The sequence below is a fragment of the Anthonomus grandis genome, chromosome 9, assembly GCF_022605725.1.
Source record: "Anthonomus grandis grandis chromosome 9, icAntGran1.3, whole genome shotgun sequence".
NCBI lineage: Eukaryota > Metazoa > Arthropoda > Insecta > Coleoptera > Curculionidae > Anthonomus > Anthonomus grandis.
The window spans coordinates 4,773,118-4,795,871 of NC_065554.1; the positions used below are offsets into that span (position 1 = coordinate 4,773,118).

The 22,754-nt window shown below is 32.7% G+C and overlaps 1 protein-coding gene across 2 annotated transcripts in view; it reads right to left on the reverse strand.

The window, feature by feature from the left end:
- Window positions 1-7,807: 7,807 nt before the first annotated feature.
- Window positions 7,808-22,754, reverse strand: part of LOC126740126 (nephrin) — a 357,279-nt gene continuing 342,332 nt past the window's right edge. The window contains exons 19-20 of one of the 2 annotated variants that reach the window (XM_050446042.1): window positions 19,253-19,505; window positions 7,808-12,403 (exon numbers count right to left, since the gene is read on the reverse strand). In XM_050446042.1, the coding sequence (XP_050301999.1) occupies window positions 12,054-12,403; window positions 19,253-19,505 (603 nt within the window). In that variant the 3' untranslated portion in view covers window positions 7,808-12,053. The remainder of the gene's footprint in view (window positions 12,404-19,252; window positions 19,506-22,754) is intronic. The other variant, XM_050446043.1, reaches the window with a different exon arrangement.

The following is a 22,754-nucleotide window of genomic DNA, read 5'->3' on the forward strand; positions in this document are numbered from 1 at the left end:
ATTTTTTCACAAAACAGAAAAATTCATGGTTTTTATATTGCAATAAATATTCTGGTGGTCTCGATTTCGTTCATGGTACAGAGCTACTGCTTGCAGAGTGAATAAAAAAATTGTGTTTTATCATAAAACGACGTCATTTAACTTTGGACGAGATGAATAGAGCTATAGGACTTCTTCAAGGAGGCATGCGGCAAATTGATGTAGTTGAGCGTCTAGAAGTCTCTCAGAGCGTTATAAGTCGATGGTGGCGGCGTTTTCGTAAAACTGGAAATTCAGCTGAACAACATCCAGAACGTGACCGCGCTACGACAGCTGCTCAAGATAGATTTTTAGTTTTAACTACTAGAAAGCAACCTAACATTACAGCTCCTGAATTGGTTATCAACTTACAGAGAGCACACAATATTACCATAGGCCGTGATACTATAAGAAATCATCTCCATGAAGCCAACCTTCACAATCGAAGGCCACTTAAATGTCCACCTCTTTCCAGAGGCAATCGCGCTGCGAGATTAGAATGGTGCCAAGAATATCAAAACTGGAATGAACATGATTGGGCTACAGTTTTATTCACCGACGAATCCAGATTTGGATTTCATCCAGATTCACGTCGAGTGAGGGTATGGAGACGATCTGGAAATGCAGAACGGTTAAGATATGTCCAGGAAGTGTATACATACAGAGGGGGTACAATTATGGTATGGGCTGGAATAATGATGGGCGGTAGAACCGACCTCGTTTTTCCAGATCGCTTCCTTACAGCTCAGCAGTACGTCGATACCATTCTTCAACCTGTTGTTCGTCCATTTGCTGGCGCTGTTCGCCGAAACTTCCGCCTAATGCATGATAATGCGCGTCCACATGTCGCACGCGTAGTGAGAGACTGGTTGGAGAACGAGGGGATTGATGTATTGCCATGGCCAGCACAATCTCCTGACCTTAATTCAATTGAGCATGTATGGGATATGCTCCAACGAAGAATGACTTCACAGATGGGTGACATTTACACTGCCTTTCGTTTCCGGGAGCGACTGATAGCGGAGTGGGCAAACTTACCCCAACAAAACATCGACAAAGTTATTTTGTCTATGAACAATAGATGTCGAGCCGTCATAAACCAGCGTGGAGATCATACTTTGTACTAATTTGCGTTTTTTATAAAGATTTTTTTTTGTATCTAATTTAAAAAATATTTTTTTTTCATTATACAAAACAATAAATTTTTAAAGAAATTGTAGACTTTTTTTTTTAAATTTTAGTTATAGGCAGTTCTTTATTTTTGTAATTTTGGTTATTTTTATTGTATAGTAAAAGAGTCTTAATTACTATAATTCGGCAATTATTTATTCAGAACAATTCAAAAAAAAATAAGGTCAATTTATAAAAATATCCCTAGACTTTTCCGATGTGTGTATAATATACAGTGGTTTTCAATTAAAAAAGTATTATTTTACTGAAAAACTGAAAAACACGATTCTTAAATATTTTTGCTTTTTTATTTTCACCAGCGTTAAAAATGCTACTAGTTTGCTAAATTAAACAACTTTGTGCTTTCACTAATAACAAAGTTACCAATGGTGGACACTTAATTTGGATAACCCCATATAGACTAAAAATATATACAGTGAGAGCCAAAAGTCCGGAATAAATTCATTTAAAATTCAGGGGTATGTTCAAAAAAAAAACTCTCGGACACGTCGATTTTTATTTTTAACTGCGGGTTTTCTTACTATAATTCTATGTATATAGGTGGTCCAAAAATAAGTTACGACCATCAACTTCAATTTTTGAAATGAAAATACCTATTTTTTATTCTGTATTCTTAAAGAACAGAAAATTCTAGACATATTTCATGTACAATGTCCTATACCTATTTTCATTTATTTTTGAGTTATTGACAGTTGAAGATTGGCATATTTGCACTTTTGACATGTTATAAAATCCAAACGGTTAGACATAGACACATGCGGTTTGCACTTTTTATCTTTTATCACTTAGTTGGTGTCAACAGATACTGAGAAATTTACGGTTGAATTTCTGAACATACGATAATTCATGCAACTATGTAACACCCTTACTAAGGTAACCTTGTTTTTTGTGTTTTTTCATCCATTGTTGCAATGATGTTGTCATCATTTTTTGAAGTGACAGGTATCAAGCAGTCTTATCCTTGTTTATTGTAAAATTTAATATTGCCTGAAAAGATGAATAAGTTAAGTGAAACTGAGAGAATAGAAATACTAATTATGATAGGATGTGGTATTCGCATTAGGACCCAACACCAGGTTTGTGAAATGTTTAATACCAAGTATCCTGATAAGACAATATCTCAGTCTACCGTTAGCAAACTAGAAAGAAAATTTAGGGAATTAGGTCACGTCAGAGATCGACCCAGATCGGGTCGTCCCTCAATTTCCGAGAAAAAGAAGTTAAATGTTGTTTTGTCCATTGAAGAAAATTCTCATACACCGACTAGACAGGCAGCACTAGATAACGATGTTGGAAAAACATCTTTAAGAAGGATTTTGAAAAAGGAAAAATATCATCCCTATAAATTAAAATTAATCCACGAACTTAACGAAGATGATACAGATCGTCGATTAGAGTTTTGCGAAACTATAATGAATGTCTGCCATAACGGCCGTCTTTTTACTCGTAGAATAATTTTTTCTGACGAGTCGACCTTCTGCCTTAATGGTACAGTGAACAGACAGAACTGCCGTTACTGGTCTTCCTCCAATCCAAATTGGGTGATTGAAGCTCATACCCAATATCCTCAATCTGTGAATGTTTGGGCCGGCATTATCAATGACAGAGTCATAGGTCCATTTTTCTTCGAAGGTACCTTAACAGGTCAACGTTATTTGAAATTCTTAAGGAACGAACTGATTCCCACTTTATGTTTGATGTTTCCAAATGCAAATAATCCCAATATTCCAGAAGCAAGATGGCGCGCCGCCACACTTCAGCAGAGCCGTGCGCCAATATTTAAGTGAGGTATTTCCGGGTCGATGGATTGGGCGAAGGGGTCAATTGGAGTGGCCTGCTAGGTCCCCCGACTTGACTTCTTTGGACTTCTTTTTGTAGGGTTATTTAAAGCATAGATTATATGTAAATAAACCTAACAATTTAGAAGAATTGAGAAATAATATAAGAAATGAGATTCAACGAATACCTCAAGAAATGATACGCAACGTTCTGAGAGAATTCGAGTCAAGACTCGCTTACTGTCAAGAAGTCAATGGGGCTCAATTTCAACATTTAATTCGGTCTAGATTAGAATAGTTTCTTTTTGTTCAACGTTTATACAATACTTTTGATTAAATACATTAATATTTTGAATGTTTTTTTAGAAATTCAACCGTAAATTTCTCAGTACCTGTTGACACTTACTAGCTAGTGGTGGTTTTTAACAGATGGTTTTAAAAAAGCTTCGATTAAAAGTGCAAACCGCATTTGTCTATGTCTAACCGTTTGGATTTTATAACATGTCAAAAGTGCAAATATGCCAATTTTCAACTGTCAATAACTCAAAAACAAATGAAGATAGGTATAGGACATTGTACATGAAATATGTCTAGAATTTTCTGTTCTTTAAGAATACAGAATAAAAAATAGGTATTTTTGTTTCAAAAATTGAAATTGACGGTCGTAACTTATTTTTGGACCACCCTGTATACATAAAACTATAGTAAAAAAACCCGCAGTTAAAAATAAAAATCGACGTTTTCGAGCGTTTTTTTTTTGAACATACCCCTGAATTTTAAATGAATTTATTCCGGACTTTTGGCTCTCACTGTATATAAATATATATAGTAATAAAGAAATGCTACTTTAAATAGATGAATTTGCTTACAGAAAATATGCAATAAAATAGTAAAAATATAATCGACATAAGCTAATTATAAAAACTGTAACAATTAAATAATAATGCCCAAGAAGTTTAAGAGTTTTAGTGTTTAAGAAAAAAGTACAGTAAAAATTCAGAGTGAGTGAATTCAAAAAATACTTTAAATTGTAACCGAATTTTATATAATCTTGTGCATCATAAAAATAAAATTTCTAAGTAAGCAAAATGCTGTATAGTGATGTTAATATACAGTGCCGACCATTAGTGGAGAAACTTTTTGTTTTTTTTATTAAAGTAATTTTAAAGCCTATAAACCTGACTAAATTAAATTAAAAACTAATTTTCAAAAAAATATATTTATATTTACATTTTTTTATAGTTTTACTTTAAGGGCAAAAATGGAGAAACTTGGGTTTCATGCTATATTTCACACTATTGTACAGAAAATTTTAAAAATAACATCAATAATTTATGGCATAACCTTTATTCCTTAAAAACCTCAGCACATCGTCTTGAATAACATCTTCAGAAATTCCGTTTCATGCTTTTTCCAAGGTATGGAATAAATCATCTTTAGTATGAAATTTATAAGGATATGATTGCTCAACTTTTCTAGGTGTTCTCACAAGTTCTTAATAGGATTTAGGTCCGGACTTTGAGCTGGCCACTTCAAAACCCAAATTTGTTGAGAGGTAAATATTTTTTTTACAATTTTGGATGTGTGCTTCGGATCGTTGTCATGTTGAAATGATTAAATTAACGGTAAATTACCTTTAGCATATGGGTGCATATTATTTCTTAAGATGTTTAAATAATACTGACTAGTCATGATAGCTTTCTATCATCACTAGTGCGCCAATACCTTTGCTAGAAAAATATACCCATACCACCTTCATGTCTTATTGTGGGCTTACTGTACTATACTGGGTTATATCTTTAATTTATTGGAGGTCTAACCCATGTAAGCAATCTGAATAAATTAAATTTACTTTCATCTGACCATAAGATGTTTTTCCATTGACTATAACTTCAGTCTATGTTTTTTTGCAAAATTCGCTTGTCTTCTGGCTCTTAAGTTCTCATTGCATAAACGTCTTCGATTAACTTAGAAAGAAAGGGTGGGATAAGTTGTTTTAATATCTTCATCAGAGGTAAATAGATACTTTATAGAACGTCTTTTAATCAGCTTGTCAGTTCCAGGTTTAATTTTTTTAGGTCTACCTGGCGTCCGAATAATAGAAGCGCCTCTAGTGTGCCACAATTTAATTTGTTTACAAACAACACTTTTATGTAGATTTAGTCCTTTATCACTTGTTTAATTCCGGTGTTGTACTTCTCAAATGTAAGATCTTTTATTTAAACGCCTCGAGGCCTTCATAATTGAGCTTCTCAAAATTTTAAAACTAATTAATATGAACAAGCACTATTCAGTTAATAACATGTATACCAAAAGTTTCTCCATTTCTGTCTACATAAAAAAAGATGTTTGCGTTAATTACTCACATTCCTTCGATAAAAATCTGGATTTTTTGTACGTATTTATTGCTCAGGCTAAGAAAAACATTTTTAGTACATAGTCGCTCAAAAATATTGAATACCTTATAAGGTTAAAAAATAAATTAAAAGTTTTTCAATTTTTGGCCGGCACTGTTATCGTTACCTCAAATCTTATTTAATAAACTTATTTGGATTCTTTAAATCTCATGTTTTAGGATACAATAATACCCACAAAACTGCAGCAATTTTTTAAGCCCACTTTGATAAACTTCGCACCGCTTCGCTAATACAGGGAATATGAGAAGCAACGAAAACCTTTACACAGATAACATGGATCTATTATATTTATTGCAGTAAAGTAATATATTTTTTTTCTTAAGTCAGATTACTAAAAACTTAAAACAAATTATATTACGCATAATACAGGGTCCGGCAAAATGTTCTCCCACATTTTGCGCCGCAATTGAGCCCGAATCACTAAAGAGGGAGCCAGCTTAGCGTAGTCGGTTGGCTGCGCGCGTTGCCATTTCTGTTGTCGCCATGAACTGGACCGGCGAGCATCGTGCCTTCGTTATCGAAACATTTTTCAAAAGTAACGAATCTGTGATTACGACACAAAGAAATTTTCGTACTCACTTCGCGCTTGGTAGACATGATCTAGTTCCAGATCGCAAAACAATACTGTTGTGGGTTTCAAATTTTAGAGCTACAGGTTCAGCCTTAAAAAGAAAATCAACTGGTAGACCCAGAAGAGTTCGGATACCTAAAAACATTGCAGCAGTAAGAGAAGCAGTTGAACGATCTCCTAGACGTTCAGCTGTTAAATATGCCTCTGCTTTGCGTTTGTCAGATCGTTCTATGAGAATAATTTTGCACACCGATCTGAAGTTCCACCCATACAAAATAATGATCGTGCAAGAACTTAGTGAACGGGACTGGAAAAATCGCCGAGAATGTGCCAATGATATTCTTCAAAACGTCCTACAAAATGCGCTTTTAATAATGAGTGACGAGGCTCATTTTCATTTGTCTGGCTGTGTGAATAAGCAGAATTTTCGCTACTGGGCACCAGAAAAACCCCGGTAGCTCCATGAAAGGCCACTTCACAGCCAACGTGTTACCGTTTGGTGTGCTGTTGGTTCTTTTGGTGTTTGGGGTCCCTATTTTTTTGAAAAAGGAGGGGTAACGGTTAACGTAACTACTGATCGATATGTCGACATGCTACGTGATTTTAACATCCGGATGTGTGGTTTCAACAGGATGGGGCTACAGCTCATACGGCAAGAAGGACAATGGACCTATTAAGGGAAATGTTTCCAGAACGCGTAATCTCGTTACGTGAGACGTTGGATGGCCTGCGCGTTCACCCGATCTTGCCCCATGCGATTTTTTCCTTTGGGGATACCTGAAAGAGAAGGTTTTTCAACATCATCCCCGAACCATTGGCGAATTGAAAGCAGCAATACGCCAACAAATTACAGGAATATCGCTTCAAATTACTGCTCGAGTAATGGAAACTTTCAGAAATCAGCTTCGAATGTGTGTCGAAAGAAATGGTCGCCACTTGGACTCTGTAATTTTCAAAATTGCATACCATATATTTCTAGTTAATAAAAATAAAATATAAATAGCATTTACATTGGCGCTTTTATTAAAAATCAAAATGTGGGAGATCATTTTGCCGGACCCTGTATTTGATCATCTAAACTGTATAATACAAGCAGGGACAAAAATAGGGCAAAAAATATGGAATTATAATCTATAGTGCTTTAGTGCTAAGATATACGAAAGAAAAAGCTTGAGAAAATATAGACTAAACTTCTATAATGCCTGAGAATGCTTTTGTAATTTTTTCAATCAAATATTACAAATTTTGATTATTGGACTATAAATATTTTTAAGTCTTAAAATTATTAGATCATCGAACAAAGGACGGTTTAACAAGATTCTAAACACCTATCTTTATATTTCTCTTTTTACGAACCAATTTCACTTACTTAATAAAGACTAATTACTAAATTATGCTTAAAGTTTTTACTAGAAACATCTTGTGTCACTATAATAATAGTTATTTAAACTAAATATAGCAACAAAATTTACATTTTTTATATATGCAAAATATTTGGCATACCTATCCGTTTTAAAATCTTCAAGGCACTTTTTACAGTTAATCAGTAAATAATTTGGCAAAAATGGAAGGTTTATGTTTTAAGTTATGTACACAACGTACTGTTCTTAATTTTAACTTACACTTTTAAGAAGATAAAAACAGACATACTGTTTAATTGTATGCACCTATTTACATTATTATACATTTTATACAGCAAAATATTCCTAAAATTTAAACTTGATTGTTTTTTGTAAAACTAAATATAAAAGAAAAAATACTAGACTTTATTACTTATCAGTTATATTTTACCCTATTTGTCCAAAAACATAAAATAAAACAAAAAACAAAAATAAACTAAAACATTTATTTTCGACCGAAATTATTTTGTTACATTATACTAATTATTTTACAAAAACTACTATAATTAAGGAAAAAAATAAGTACAAAAATAAGGCAAACTAAAACTAAATGCATAGGGTGACACTGATGTCATCTCTATATAAATTAAATGCATATATATATACAATGAATATTTATACCGCGTTGGCCCATAAATATAAAGAAAATATTTTTTACAAAAAGAAAAACTTTGGTTGTTCCATTGGACTAGTTAAAAAATAATGTTTCGATTTTAACCTCTATAATCATACAATGTAAAAAAATACTATTTTTATAACATATATCTACAAAGAACACATAAGTAATAAGAAACAAACGATATACTATTCAAATCATTTGTAAAAATAACATGTGTTTTGCTAAATTTATTTACTATCTAAGGATCACATAGATATTTTTTTATATATCTTAAGAACTGATTATCAGTTAGCGCCTTAATAATGTTTTTCATCCTAAATTGACTATTATACATTATCGCTATTCATAAAAACAGTTTTTTGGTAAAGTAAAGATTAAAAAAAAATTTTTTTTGGAGAATATAAAATTTTGTTCATTGAATGGTTTCACCATATTGTCAATACTTTTGTTTCTCAGGAAGATCATTTGATTCGTCATATTAAATTGATCGTTATATTTTGATTTGGCAATATGTAGAAATAGGTAAACTGTTTTGATTATTGGCATTACGAAAACCTAAAGTTAACAATTAGTAGCATTATTATTGATAAAACTAAATTGACGTTTTAAGTACTTTTTAACTATAGGTATTAGTAAAAATTATTGTATTGTTAAATAACATGAATAAAACTATTTTGACTTGTTCTTAAATACTATAAGTTACAATTATTTAACCTATTGTTTGATTAAAATTGTTTTGGCATTTTGGTGGCAACGTAACAAAAAATTTAAGAGCTGTTTGGGTAAACTACTACTATTATTTTATTCTTTTTATTTTATGCTGTTATTCCTCTGCATAGATTTTTTGGAAAATTAAAACAGCTGACTTTCTGCTTGTTTTTAATTAGTAGCAATAAATTCCCAACAGTGCCAATATTTTATCATATAAAGTTTTAAACAAGACCTTTAACATTTATCTGTAGCAGGTTCTCCATAAAAATAAGCAGTATTCTAAAATACTAAAAAAACAAAAAAATATCTTAAATTAATTTTTTTTTGGTCAAAGGAAAATTTGGTCTAAATTTAATAATAAACAAGACTATTTTACCTTGATACTATTTGTTATATTTTAAAAATTCGTTTTTTATCATTAAGCATTTCATCCTCAAAATTAATTCTTATAAACTCCTACAAATTATGCATAACTTAAATGGACATGAAACTCATTTCTTTACATATACAAAACAACGAGATTGTATTAGAGTTAGGAGTTGTATAAGTTAATCAATACTTAACAAAAGTTGAGAAAAATAATTTAATTAAGAATCAATCACTCTAAAGCCACTAGCTATTTGATTAGGGGTTTATAATTATCAATTCCTTAGTTAATGTTTGAGGAGGTGGTCTGCAAACCGCAGTTTTAGATAAATATCAAACTTTTACGAATTTCATTTAAATGCAGCATTTCTTGGAATAAGTGAGAAATTCAGTTGTTAATAGTTTAGTTGTTTACCGACAGTTGTGTAGTGTGCATATTAGACTTTTGCGATTTTTTGCTGCTAAATTATGCATTATTTTAAAAGTGAATAATAGTTAATTATAGTTGCCAAACCTAAAAATGGATGATAGTAGTTTAGTGGTTATAAGTAAGGCATCTGATGGTTCGAGAGAAAGAAACAAACTATGTCTAAACAAGACAAACGAAAAAAATACGGTAAGTTTGACTATAAGTTTAGTAGGTTAGCAACAAAGTTGTTTTATATTCTTTATAAAATACATGAATCATAAACCTAATGCGAAAGATTTTTAAATAAAGTGCAAGCATTTAAAAACTGCGCTTTAGTGCCATATAGTTACTACAGAAGACGTTAAAATTATTAGAAAGTTTGTATATAGACAACCTGTAAAAGTGACTATAGATAGATAATAAAGTATCCCATTTGATTGAAGTAAAACATCCTCAAAGAAAAAACAGAGGCGATGATCGAAGAAAGAAAAAATATGATGTATAAATGACAATATATGAGTAATTAACAATATGCTGCGAAAATATAGTGCAAAAATTTATTGGGGATTTAACTGCACCTGAAAGTCATTATAATGATCAGAAATCAAAGAGAATTATTTATAAGGTTTGACTGCCTATTTTTTAATTTTATTTCATGCTCATATCATACCACTTCCTGCGTTGACTGAGATAAGCCAGAGGTATAGAGACTAAAAGAGCTAAATACCCAGAGCGGATCAGAATATTATAATTCCAAGTTATGTTGTTAGTATTATAAGGCATCAAATATATACTGTATCTTTCATCAGATTTAAGCATAGCGAAACTATCAAGACTTTATAATGACTCTGTTGAGCCGAACTTAAATCTCGTTTGTCGATATTTTTTATCATTTCATCCATTTCATCCTTCATCATTTCGAAAGCCGAAATTAAAATTTTCGGCTTTGGAAATCCCGTGACAGATGTATGCAGTGAAAACATCTTGTCGAACTTGCATTGTCTTATTTATTTAATGTAACACGACGTTTACACTTGATAACGTTTGGAGATACTTACCAACCGAAACGTCGTATTACATTAAATAAATAAGACAATGCAAGTTCGACAAGATGTTTTCTCTGTACCATTATCTACCACCTTCAAAAACAGATGTATGCAGTCTATGTATACACTTAAAAAATACAACTAAATTCACAAAGGATGCAGTTTTGAAAGGATAATCTAAAACTAAACAGGGAATTCGTAAATCGATGGCTGAACAATTCCACAATTTTTTGAAAGAAAGCCCGGAAAACAGTTTTACAGTATATTTCGACTGTTGTATAACAAACCTAGTATAAGACGCCCTTACTTTTATACTTGGATAGAGCATCAAGCGAAAAGGAGACCGAATGAGATAGGATAGACCTTATACCAGTTCTTGACAAACCACGATTTTCCAGAGAGTTGCAAACTGGTTAGACTATTTGCTAATGAATGTGGGGGCCAAAATAAAAATTCTTTTAATATCCACATGTTGGCGTTTTGGCTTTCTACCTGCGGACACACTATTCGATCAGATAAAGAAAATCTGCAAAAAGGATTCGGAAATTAAGGGAAGAAGATTGAAATATCTTTGGAGAACTTGGGAATCTGAAAGTGCTGTGGCAGTATTGGGATTGGAAGGATTTTATTGGTTAAAAACTCAAGAAAATCATTGGTATACAGGAAATTAAGCGAGTTTGTAATGTTACTAAGAAAAATGGGAAGACAACGAAACTTTTGCTTGGTACAAGAACCTACTGGATAAAGGTCTAAGACAACCGACGGCGGACAAGGAAGAAGTAGACCCGGAGTATCACGTTGTAGATCCAGAGTTGTCGGATTGCGCTAAGGAAGACATCGGCTTAAAAATATGACCATGAAACTTTCCGTTTAATATATTTTTCAAATAAAAAGCTAGATTGGTTTTTTAAAACTTAGTTATATTAGATGTGAAAAATCAAAATTAGTTTTTTGTTTGTTTTTTTTTTGTATTCAGTTTTAACAGGGTATCGACGTTTTCTAGCTTGATTTTCTTTATAATATTTTTCAATTTACTAGGGTTGGTAATTCTCTAATTTTGCACCTTATTTCAAGTAGTTCTGATATTTTTTGTCTTATTTTTCCCTTGTGGTAATTTCAGAATGCTTTCTGCAGATTTTCTCTATTCGACCAAATACTGTGTCCGCAAGTATAGTCATTTTATTGCTTTTAAAATTTAGGATGATCTATTTAGTTCAGCATTCTACTGTTTCATATACGCACATTAAAAAAGCATTTTTATCTCGAAACTATAAAATTTAAAACTACGGTTTACGGATAAAATTCTCTGCAAATGTTTTTCTGTAAAATATCAAATGCCAAAACATATTTTATCAAAATCAGTACTAAAATCCCTCGATCAAGAAATATTTTATTACCAATTGAGCTACATAATCAATACATTCACACATAATCATCACCACTACACCATCAAGTTTTCATACATCATCATCGTCATACTTTCATCTTATTTTACAAAACGTACAAAATATCGACACCCCCCTGATCTCAGACAAGATGACCCTCTTGTTCATTAACCCCATAACCATTTCCGAAACTAGTCAGCTCTGACCGTTTTTGTGCCAGCGTCTGAGCTTGCAGGATCTGAGCATTTTGACTAGTATTGTGAAGCACATCTGGTGGCGGTACGTGTCGCTGATGACGTAACAGCGAACCGTTAGATGGTAGCGGAGGTGTCGCTGGGATCATGTTGTGTTGAAGATGGGGGTGGGCTGGCATTGGTGGGATGTTTTGAAAGTCGAGCGGTGGGGGGTAAGAAAGGTATCTGTCGGACATGTTGTAATAGCTACCGTCGGCTGGTGGTGTTGGTGTTGGAGCGCTTACGTATGAAGATTTGGCTGAAAAAATATGATTTAATAGAAAAATATTATAGTAGTTAAGTCTACAACTATAAGATATTAATAATTCCGGTTAGTTAACATTAAATATATAAATAAGTGACAATAATAATTAAAATTAATATATCGGGTTAAGAGAAAAAAGAAATTTGTAATCACAAATAATACAAAACGCATATTTTAAAACGTCAGTTAATAAAATTAAACAGTCAATTCAAAAAGAGTTACTGCAAAATATTTCTAACACGTTTAAGCAAAAGTACCAATTTTTCATGTGAATCTAGATCTGGATTATTTTTAACGAGTACATAAATGATAGGCGTTTCGGTTAATGATGCCGATTTTTCCGTCTGATTCAAACATTTATTATCATGCGGCAATAAAATATTTTGTTAATCAAAGTATTGGCCATAGTTAGAGGTAACCTTACCATTTTTCTGTCAAGGAATGGGCTTCTTGTCAAAAAAAGTGTTCGATTTTGGAAGCAAACTATCCATAAATCCGAATTTCACCTGCTCAAAAGATTGGAAATATGATTGAAAGTCCGTTCTGCATTAAAAATAAATGATAATCAGAAGGAACTAAGTCTAAAAAATACGACAGAGGGGAAAGGACGTACCATTTGAAGTTCTCCAAATATATTTTAACATACTTTTAGACATAAAGGTTTCGTAATAGATAGCACCCTTACTTTAAAAACTTACCCCTATAAAAAGCATAACTTTTATTCTATGTATACAGGGTGCCTCCGATTAAGTCGGCACTATTGGTATCTTTGTTAATATTTAAGATACAGGGTCGGTTAAATTAGCAAACTAGTAGGATTTTTTCTGTTGTTTAAAATGGTGAAAACAGAAAAAAAATTGAACATCGCGTTTTCGAGAAAATGTGAAAAATGTACTTTTGTTAAATGGAATTCCCTGTATATTTTTACATAAATCAAAAGATAATAATTTTCTTAATAAAAAAATTATTTACACCAATAGCCTAAACCTAAAAATAACAAAGTTATAGCGATATTAATAATTTTGTCAAATTTAGGCAAGTGGCCAACTGCCTTGCCAACCAACTTGAACTTCCTGACAGCAAAGAGAGATTTTATTAAATTAAGAAATACTGACAGTTACATGTTAGCAAAGTTTGTGATTTTTGTAAAATCTAAATTAGTAAAATGCCTTTTACATATATTGAAAAATGTGATATGTTAGAATATTACCTTGTATGTCGAAAAAATAGTGACAGAGCGCTAGAAGAGTACCGCCAGAGATTCCAGACTCGTAACTTACCAAACCGTAGATACTTATTAATTCTCTACAGAAAATTTAGAAGTAACGAAAACGTGTTTAAAAGAACTAGAAGAAGGAACCAATTTATAGTAAGCGAGGATGTTGAAATTTCTATTTTGGCATATTTTGAAGCTCATATGAAAAACTCAACTAGAGATTTAGCAAGAGCTTACGGTGTGAGCTTAGTAACAATTTGGCGGGTCTTAAAGAAACACAAATTTGTGCCATATAAGTATCGACCAGTACAAACATTGTTGCCTGGCGATAACAAAAGAAGACTTGGTTTTTGCAACTAGTTACGTAATGCATATGAAGCTAATGATAATATTTTAAACCGTATAATTTGGAGCGACAAAGCTAATTTTTTAAATAAAGGTATGTCTAACCGTAAAAATGTACACTATTGGTCCCAAGAAAATCTTTTCCTTACTGATCCCAGAAATCCTCAAAATCAATTTAGTATAAACGTTTGGTGCAGCTTAATAGGAAGCCAAGTAAGAGGACCTGTGTTTTATGATGGCACTTTGACTGGAAGGAGATATGTTGATCTCATATTATCTGGAGCGCTGGAAGATTATTTGGATAATGTTAACTTGGAGAGACGGCAACAAATCTATTTTCAACAGGATGGAGCACCTCCCCATCAACTAAATGATGAAAGAATATTACTTAATAGACTGTTTGACGATAAATGGATTGCGACACATGGCCCGATTCGTTGGCTACCTAGGTCACCAGACCTAACCCCTCTAGATTTTTATTTTTGGGGTTACATAAAAAATTAAGTGTATAAAAAAAAAAACAGAACCGTTGATGAACTTCAAACACATATTAGGCAAATACTTGAATCATAGAAGATCAATCTTAAAAGCTACAAGACGTGTGCTTAAGTGTGCTCAGAAATGTATTGAACAAGATGGCGATGTTTTTGCTCATTTATTGTAAATTAGTAGTTTTACTTAATGTTATTTATTTCAAAGCCAACTTGCCTAAATTTGACAAAATTATTAATATCGCTATAACTTTGTTACTTTTAGGTTTAGGCTATTAGTGTTAGTAAACTTTTTTAATAAGAAAATTATTATTTTTTGATTTATGTAAAAATACACAGGAGATTCCATTTAACAAAAGTATATCTTTTACATTTTCTCGAAAACGCGATGTTCAATTTTTTTTCTGTTTTCACCATTTTAATCAACAGAAAAAATCCTACTAGTTTTCTAATTTAACCGACCCTGTATCCTAAATATTAACAAAGATACCAATAGTGCCGACTTAATTGGAGGCACCCTGTATAGCGTACAGGTTGTGATATTGATAGCTAACCTGGATCTACTCATGATACCCTGGACTTTGGATTATTATATTAAATCCACGTATCCTGTCACAACTAGATGCAAAAAACCTTTTTTTTTGTCTGTGAAAATTTTAAAAATGATGTTTCAATGTTTCTCTTGAACCCATTTTCCCTCTTTTTGAGTTTTATTTAATAACTATAGATGTTCATTGGGTATCAGAAAATAGTTCATTGGGTATCATTTAATACTTCTGCTAATTTATTTACTATTTGAGTTGCGTCTTTATCCAAGAACAGGCGTTTACTTCAGAGCAAATCTAACATGCGAAATCATAAAAACTAATGTAAGTAATGTAAATTTTGAATTTTTGCTTCTGAATATAAGGGCTGGTATTTATAAAATATTCTTAATAGTAATATACCGTCCTCCAAATATAAAAGTCTCAGAGATCTTGAGTTTTCTAGACGAAGTCGGTTCTCATATTTTGGTGAGTTCTGATTATTCTGTAATTACGGGTGATTTAAACGTGGACCTTCTTAAACCAAATTCACTATTCAACATCATAAACTCTATATACTTACGGCTATTGTGAGTTGATTACCGAACTTACTAGAATTTCTAATAGGTCATCTACCTGTTAAGCCTGATAAGGTTCGTTTTCGAGATCATATTAATTTATTGTTTAATTTTCAAAGAGCGAGATAAAGCACTGTCCAAATATAAAAAAAAGAAAACATTTGAAAGCTGGAATCATTATAAGGAAATGCGTAACTTCGGAATGACATCTATGAGAAGGGAGAAGGTTGCCTATTTGGAACATTTAGAAAAAACTAAATCCTCTATTTAACTTCTGGCAAGGCCTGCATAATTTTAATATAAAGACGTCTAAAGAAATTGCGGAGCTTCCTCCCACCTTATGTGATGCCAATGCAATAAATAGCTACTTTATAAATATTTTTAATAAGTCTAACAACTGTCAAAATAGAATTAATTACTACTCTAGCAACAAATTTTCGGATCAAACATAGTTTTGTCTTAGTTAATCAAGATATCGTCTATGAAATAATTTGAAATATTCGATCAAATACCTTAAGTTGCAATGGCACTTCGTAACAAATGCTACACCTTTGTCTGCCACAGATTATTGACCATATAACAAATATCATAAATTCTTGTTTGGAATCAGGCTACTTTCCACAGTCTGGGCGTAAGTCAGTTGTGTGCACCATTCCAAAATATGTAATCTCGAATCCCTACAGGACTTGCGTCCTATAAGTTTATCGCTAATAATATCGAAGGTTTTGAAAAGAGTTGTCTATGCACAGTTGTCATTTTATGTAACTGATAATAACATACTTCCAACTAAACAGTCTGGCTTTAGAGAAGGATTCAGTACAACTACCACCCTCTTGAACATCATAGATAACATAATAAGGGCATTGATAAAAAACTTGATGAAAAACTGGCCGTAATTTTAGTTGCTTTAGATTATTCAAAGGCTTCCGATGTAATCGATCATAACTTAGTCGCCAAGTTAAAGTTTTATGGTTGCAATGAAGCCGTTTTTTTCTTTTTTTAAGTCCTGTCTCTGGAATCGTACTCAGAGAGTACGTGTCAATAACAATTACTCCGATTCGAAACACATAAATTCCTCACTGAGTTCCTCAAAGATCGATTCTGAGACCCCTTTTATTCTTGCTATAATATACTTCGGATCTTAGTATAGAACTTATATACTTGAATCCTTTAGTTGTAGAGAGCTCCGAGTATACTATCAATCTTAAATTTCTCGTTAAATTGAAAAAAACTCCTACTGAGTACTATAAATTGTTGCAAGAGGCCTATGGGGAAAATTCTCTCTCTCGTGCGCGTGTTTTTGAGTGGTGTAAGCGCTTTAGTGAGGGCCGAGAGAGCACTGAAGATGACCAGCGCTCAGGTCGCCCTGTCACTGTTTCAACTCCGGAAACAGTGACCAAAATCAACCAAATTATGCGTGCAGATCATCGAATGAGCACCTGGATGATTGCCGAGGCTGTAAACGTCAATAAAGAAATGGTCAGAAAAATTTTACACGGGGAATTACACATGACAAAAGTTTGTGCGAAGTTAGTGCCAAAAAACCTGACTCCTGACCAAAAGCTCTTGCGTCAACAGGTCTGCTCAGATTTTCTTGAAAGGATAGAAAAAGATCCCGGACTGATGAAAAACATTATTACTTGCGACGAAACGTAGATTTTTCAATACGATGTTAAAATCAAGCGGCAATCGATGCATTGGAAGACGCCTGAATCGCCCAAAATAAAAAAAGCAAGGATGTCCAAATCAAAATTCAAGGCAATGTTGATCGTTTTTTTCGACATTAACGGTATCGTAATGACCGAATGGATTCCAGAGGGCCAACTGTCAACCAGACTTACTATTTGTCAGTTTTGGCAACACTGCGAGAACGAGTTCGTAAGAAACGGCCCGAGTTTTTTTGTGGAAAAACAACTCGTGGATTTTGCACCAGGACAACCCACCTGCCCATAACGCACTATCTGTGAAGCAGTATTTGGCTGATAAGCGCACTTTAGTGCTCGAACATACGCCGTATTTTTTGTTTCCGAAGATAAAATCTGCTTTGAAGATATAAGTCGATGGAAGCGGTAAAGCAAAAAACGGCAGAGCTCCTAAAGGCCCTCACCAAAGAAGGCTTCTAGCACTGCTTCGATCAAGGGAAAAACCGTATGGAAAGATGTGTGGCGAGGGGAGGGCAGTATATTGAAGGTGAACATTCGAATGTATAATAATTTTTATAATACAACCCTTTTTCGTAACCAGTCTCGTTATTTAATAGCCAGACCTCGTAGAAAAGGCTTCTGAAGGTATAAATAGAGACCTAAACTTAATCTTGCACTACTCGAAATAACACAATCCTAATATTATTGCCAATAAGACTAGCGTTTTACTTTTTACCAATAAAAATCAAAGTGCTAACGTTAAAAAAATATATACATTCAATATGATAATAATCCCTTGTCTTTTGCTGAGAGCCTCAAGATTCTAGGTTTAACTATTGATTCTTCTTTAAGATTCCAAGAACATATTATTACTGTCTTACAGAGGTGCTATTTGCGTATGCGTTTACTTAATGCTAACAAATTTATTTTAAATTTAAAGACAAGAAAAAAAACTCAGTATCGTTAGTGTTATTTATTTTAAACTACTGTTTTATCGTTTACTATCCTTGCCTTGATAAAATAACCCAGCAAAAACTGCAACGTGTATAAAATACGTGTTGTCGATTTGGGTATGATTTCAGAATTTGATCATGTGTTCATATATATCTATCGATTGCAGTGGGGCTCTATAAAAACCAAAAGCCAAAATATCTGTAAGAGAAATTAATTCCAAAAAAATGCGATTCATGATAGAGATATAAGACATAAGACTCTGCCATTGCCACACCATAGCACAGCTTTTTTCTCACGTACATTGCCGTAACAATTTCTAATTCATTTAGACCTAATTTTTCAATTCCAATATCTCGCTTTAAAAATTATTATAAAACTTTGTTCTTGAAGGAATAATTGCACAATTAGTTTTTTGTTCTCTGCGGATTTAAAAATGTATTTAATTATTTTTTTTTCTCTCACTTTGTTCTTTGGTTAATTTTTATATTACAATTACTGCTTGTTGCTCAAAAAAAATTTAATTATTATTATTAGGGTTAAGAGATAAAAATTGCTTTAGCTAGTCTTCGCCTTTTTGGGCAAATGTTATGTAATGAGCATTTTATCCCAAATAAAGCCATATTTATTTATTTAGTTGATGCTAGTAAATCTCTATATTATTAAAATTTGGCTAAGCCTGGCCAATTCTTGTCTTTCACATCGAAATCACCAATTTTGAAGCGTTGAAACCATTGTTTACAAATTTCTTGGATTGAAGCATGCTTACCAAAAGCTTCAACCAAGAATTGATAAATCTCAGAAGTCGTTAAAATATCTTTTCCTAGTATTAAGTTCGACATTTTTGATGCAAAAAAGAACAATGTTGTTGACACATGGATAAACCAAAATGAAGTAGTTTTGAATTAAATTTGTTTTTCCTTCAAAACACAGTAGATGTCACTAGTATTCAGTTCATACCTCTAACGCCGTCTCCAAATAAAATCGACATTATTAACCGAAATACCTTTTACTTTTCATAAGACAAAAAAATAAACCTAAAACATGATATAAATGAATGCTATGATATTAGTAAGTTAATCAAACGACACACACCTGACATGCCCAAGGTTAAGCCCATACCAGGCGCGTAGGTGCCAAGACTTTGATCGTCACGCGACCTCGGCCTGACATCATGCATGTTATGATGATGGTGATGATGGGGGTGAGGTAAGGTGTGAGTTTTATGAGCCATGCTGACGCTCCCCATCTGCATTTCGTACACAGGGTACGCACCTGGAGGATAATCCACTGGGGGAGGCTGTTCCATGATGTACGAGTTCGGCGCCTGTTTACTTCTGCTGTCGTCCTAAAAAGAAAAGTCATTTATAAAATAAGAAATTTTTTAGTTTTTAATTATTACGTGATTTTTTAAATTGAAATTTTATACCAAATACTAAAGTAATAATATTAATAATAATAAATCGTCTTTATTTAACAAACCCTGCAAATTACAGTATTTGCCTGAACAGACGAAGATTAGCTAAAAGCTACTCTTTATCTCTTAACCTATCCATTTAAAAAAAAAAACTAAAATTAATACTACTTTAAAGCAAAACATATGTTCCATCAGCCGAGTAACAATTAAATAAATTAGCCGAGAACAACCAATCATTGCTGTTCCAAGAATAGATCTTTATAGAATCTTCAATAACAATAAATGGTAAAATGAAAATTAGGCCTGAAACGATTAAATAGAATCACAGCTTGATAGGTGAAAGAACGTTCAAACATTGATGTAGTGTGATGTGGCATTGAAAGTATATTATACCTTATATTACGACTATGAACCTCAGTTCTGTAAATCATCTTTTCACCCAAAGACACAGGTGTGCGTGTTTTAAATAGGCCATGCAAAAATACTAACAAATACAACTTAAATATATTCACAATTTTTAGCCATTTAAGTTGAAGTATAGCTTGAGATACATGCTCGCATTTCCTAAGATTATTAATAAAACGACAACATGTGTTTTGAATACTTTTGAATACATGTGTTTTGAATGAATTTGCGTTATTCTATCTAGACATGGGTAATACACACTTAAACAATAATTAATCATAGACATAACCAAGGAGTCAGAAAGCTTTTTTCTTGTTTTGTAATTTAAAATACTTTTATTTGCATAAAGCATTCGCAAGCGTAAATAACATTTTTGTAATAACTTATTGCAGTGATCCCTAAATCTGAGAGATGTGTTTGACAATGAGACCCAAAATTTTTACGTGATTTGAAAAAGTGAGAGTAGTATTATTAAGCGTAATATTAAGTGTATCTTCTATGTTATGCCGTTGATTGCGTTCCGCAAACAATAGAACTTTAGTTTTAATAGGGTTAATCTGCAAATTATGTTCACTGGAGAAATTCATTATCTGCTCCAAATCAAAATTAATGGAGTCTGCTGCAAGCTGAACATTATGTGGATTAAATAGGTGAAGAACCTGAGTATCGTCCGCATACAGATAGACGTCCGAGTTTAAGGCTACGTTAGATAGATCAACGGTATACATTAGGAACAAAAGTGGCCCCAATATAGATCCCTGCGATATCTACTCTCCCCGGAAACTATTATTTTTGATTTAGAATATTCATTTTATATCCTTACTCGCTGCGACCGTCTCCATAAATACGATTTAAAAAACGATAAGACGGAGTCATCACAATAAAAATAAGACATCTTGGCAACGAGCAAGTCGTGATCAATCAAGTCAAATGCCTTAGAATAATCCAGTGCCACCAAAATCACAGCAAACTTTTTGTCTAAGGCTGTAATGATATTATCTGTAATATATAAAAGAGCACTAGTAGCGCTATGACCTTTTCTAAATCCGGATTGTTGAGCTGGCAGAATATTAGTCTCACAAAGGTGATTCATCAGTATGACCATGTACAAGAGACAAGAGACTTATGGGTCTTGAACATTTTTGGGATTAGGAACTTTGGAAACTGGGCAGACTATAGATTTGCGCCATGGTCTAGGAAAATAACCAGTTTCCAGGCAAGTGTTTACGATGTGAGTAATATGATTAATAAGATGTGGCAAACAAAGACGCAACATATGAAGAGAAATTCCATAATTTCCAGCTGCATTGAATTTAATATTATCAATGACTTTAGAAACAGTAATCTGGTCCACCAGGGCAAAATGAAAGGTGTGATCTGCACAAAACTTATGGTTTTGGTAATAGTTAATTTTGTTATGACAAGCATTTGACTTATTGAATATGCTTATGAAATAGTCATTAATTGTATTGGGCTGACCTAGCTCAATTGGTAGTTCCGATTCTGTTTTCGTTTTAATATTTAAGTTACCTAAACCTTTCCAAAGTCTCTTACTAGTTTTGACAGCTGGTGAAGATATGCCGCCTTTTTACGCCTGATGGATGCAAGGGCAAAATTACGTCTATCCCTGTAAAGACTCCAATTTTCAGGTGTCTTACATTGTTTATATTTCGTAAGTGCTCTATTCCTTTCATAAAGAATTAATTTTAAGTTATCTGTTAGCTATGGGGCTGGCTTCTTACTAACTCTAATTTGTTTAATTGGGGCATGTATGTTAAATAAGAAAGTTATGTTATTTTGCAAGAATAAAACCTTTTCATTTATATCTTTAATGTAAAATAAGTGGTCCCAAGCAATATTTTGCAAATCAGTTTCAAAATTAATTAATTTAAAATTTTTAAAACAACGGATACTAATAATGTTTTGCTTCGGTTTTTCCATTTTTATATCTAAAGTACAGAATGACATATAGTTATGGTTACTTATATTTGAAATTATAGTGCCACTATTGTGACAAATATTTCTGCAATTTATAAAAATTTGATCAAGACATGTAGCTGATGAGCTAGTTATACGTGTAGACTCGTTTATAAGTTGAATGAATCCGTAAGCATTTAGAACATTGAATCATGAATTTGATTCACCCATTATATCATTTATCATCAAAAAATTCAAGAATGTTGAAAACCCTTGTGTGGGGAGGACGATAAATCATAATCAATGCTGCACTAGAGACATTTAGTTTTAGTTTTAGAACAAAAAACTCAAAACTTACATCGATCTCGATGTTGACAATCTCACAGGGAATGGCGGACCTCACATAAACCCCCACACCACCACCTATCCTGTTAACTCTATTTTTCCTATAAAATGAAAAGCCGGGTAAAGATACATTACTGGATGAGATAGCTGGATTTAACCAAGTCTCTGATACTCTTATAATATCATATACATCAGTTACTAAATTATTAAGCTCTGCAATGCTAAGCAAAATAGATATTTGTATTGGCAATATTTAACAAAGAAGGCGCATTCTGAACCATTTAAGAAAAAAAAACAGAAATCAACAGATATACATATACCGGACAATCCTTGTTATAAGCGTAATGATCGATTGGTGATTTATGCCTATTTTGCTTGTTTAGTCTCCTCAATATTTTTTTTGTTGGGTTATTCATCATTGTTTTACATAAGTAAGTGTAGTAGTAGTTTCGGATTTTCATAAGAGTTTAATAATTTTAATAAAAGAAACTTTGTTTTAACCTCGGCGAAATT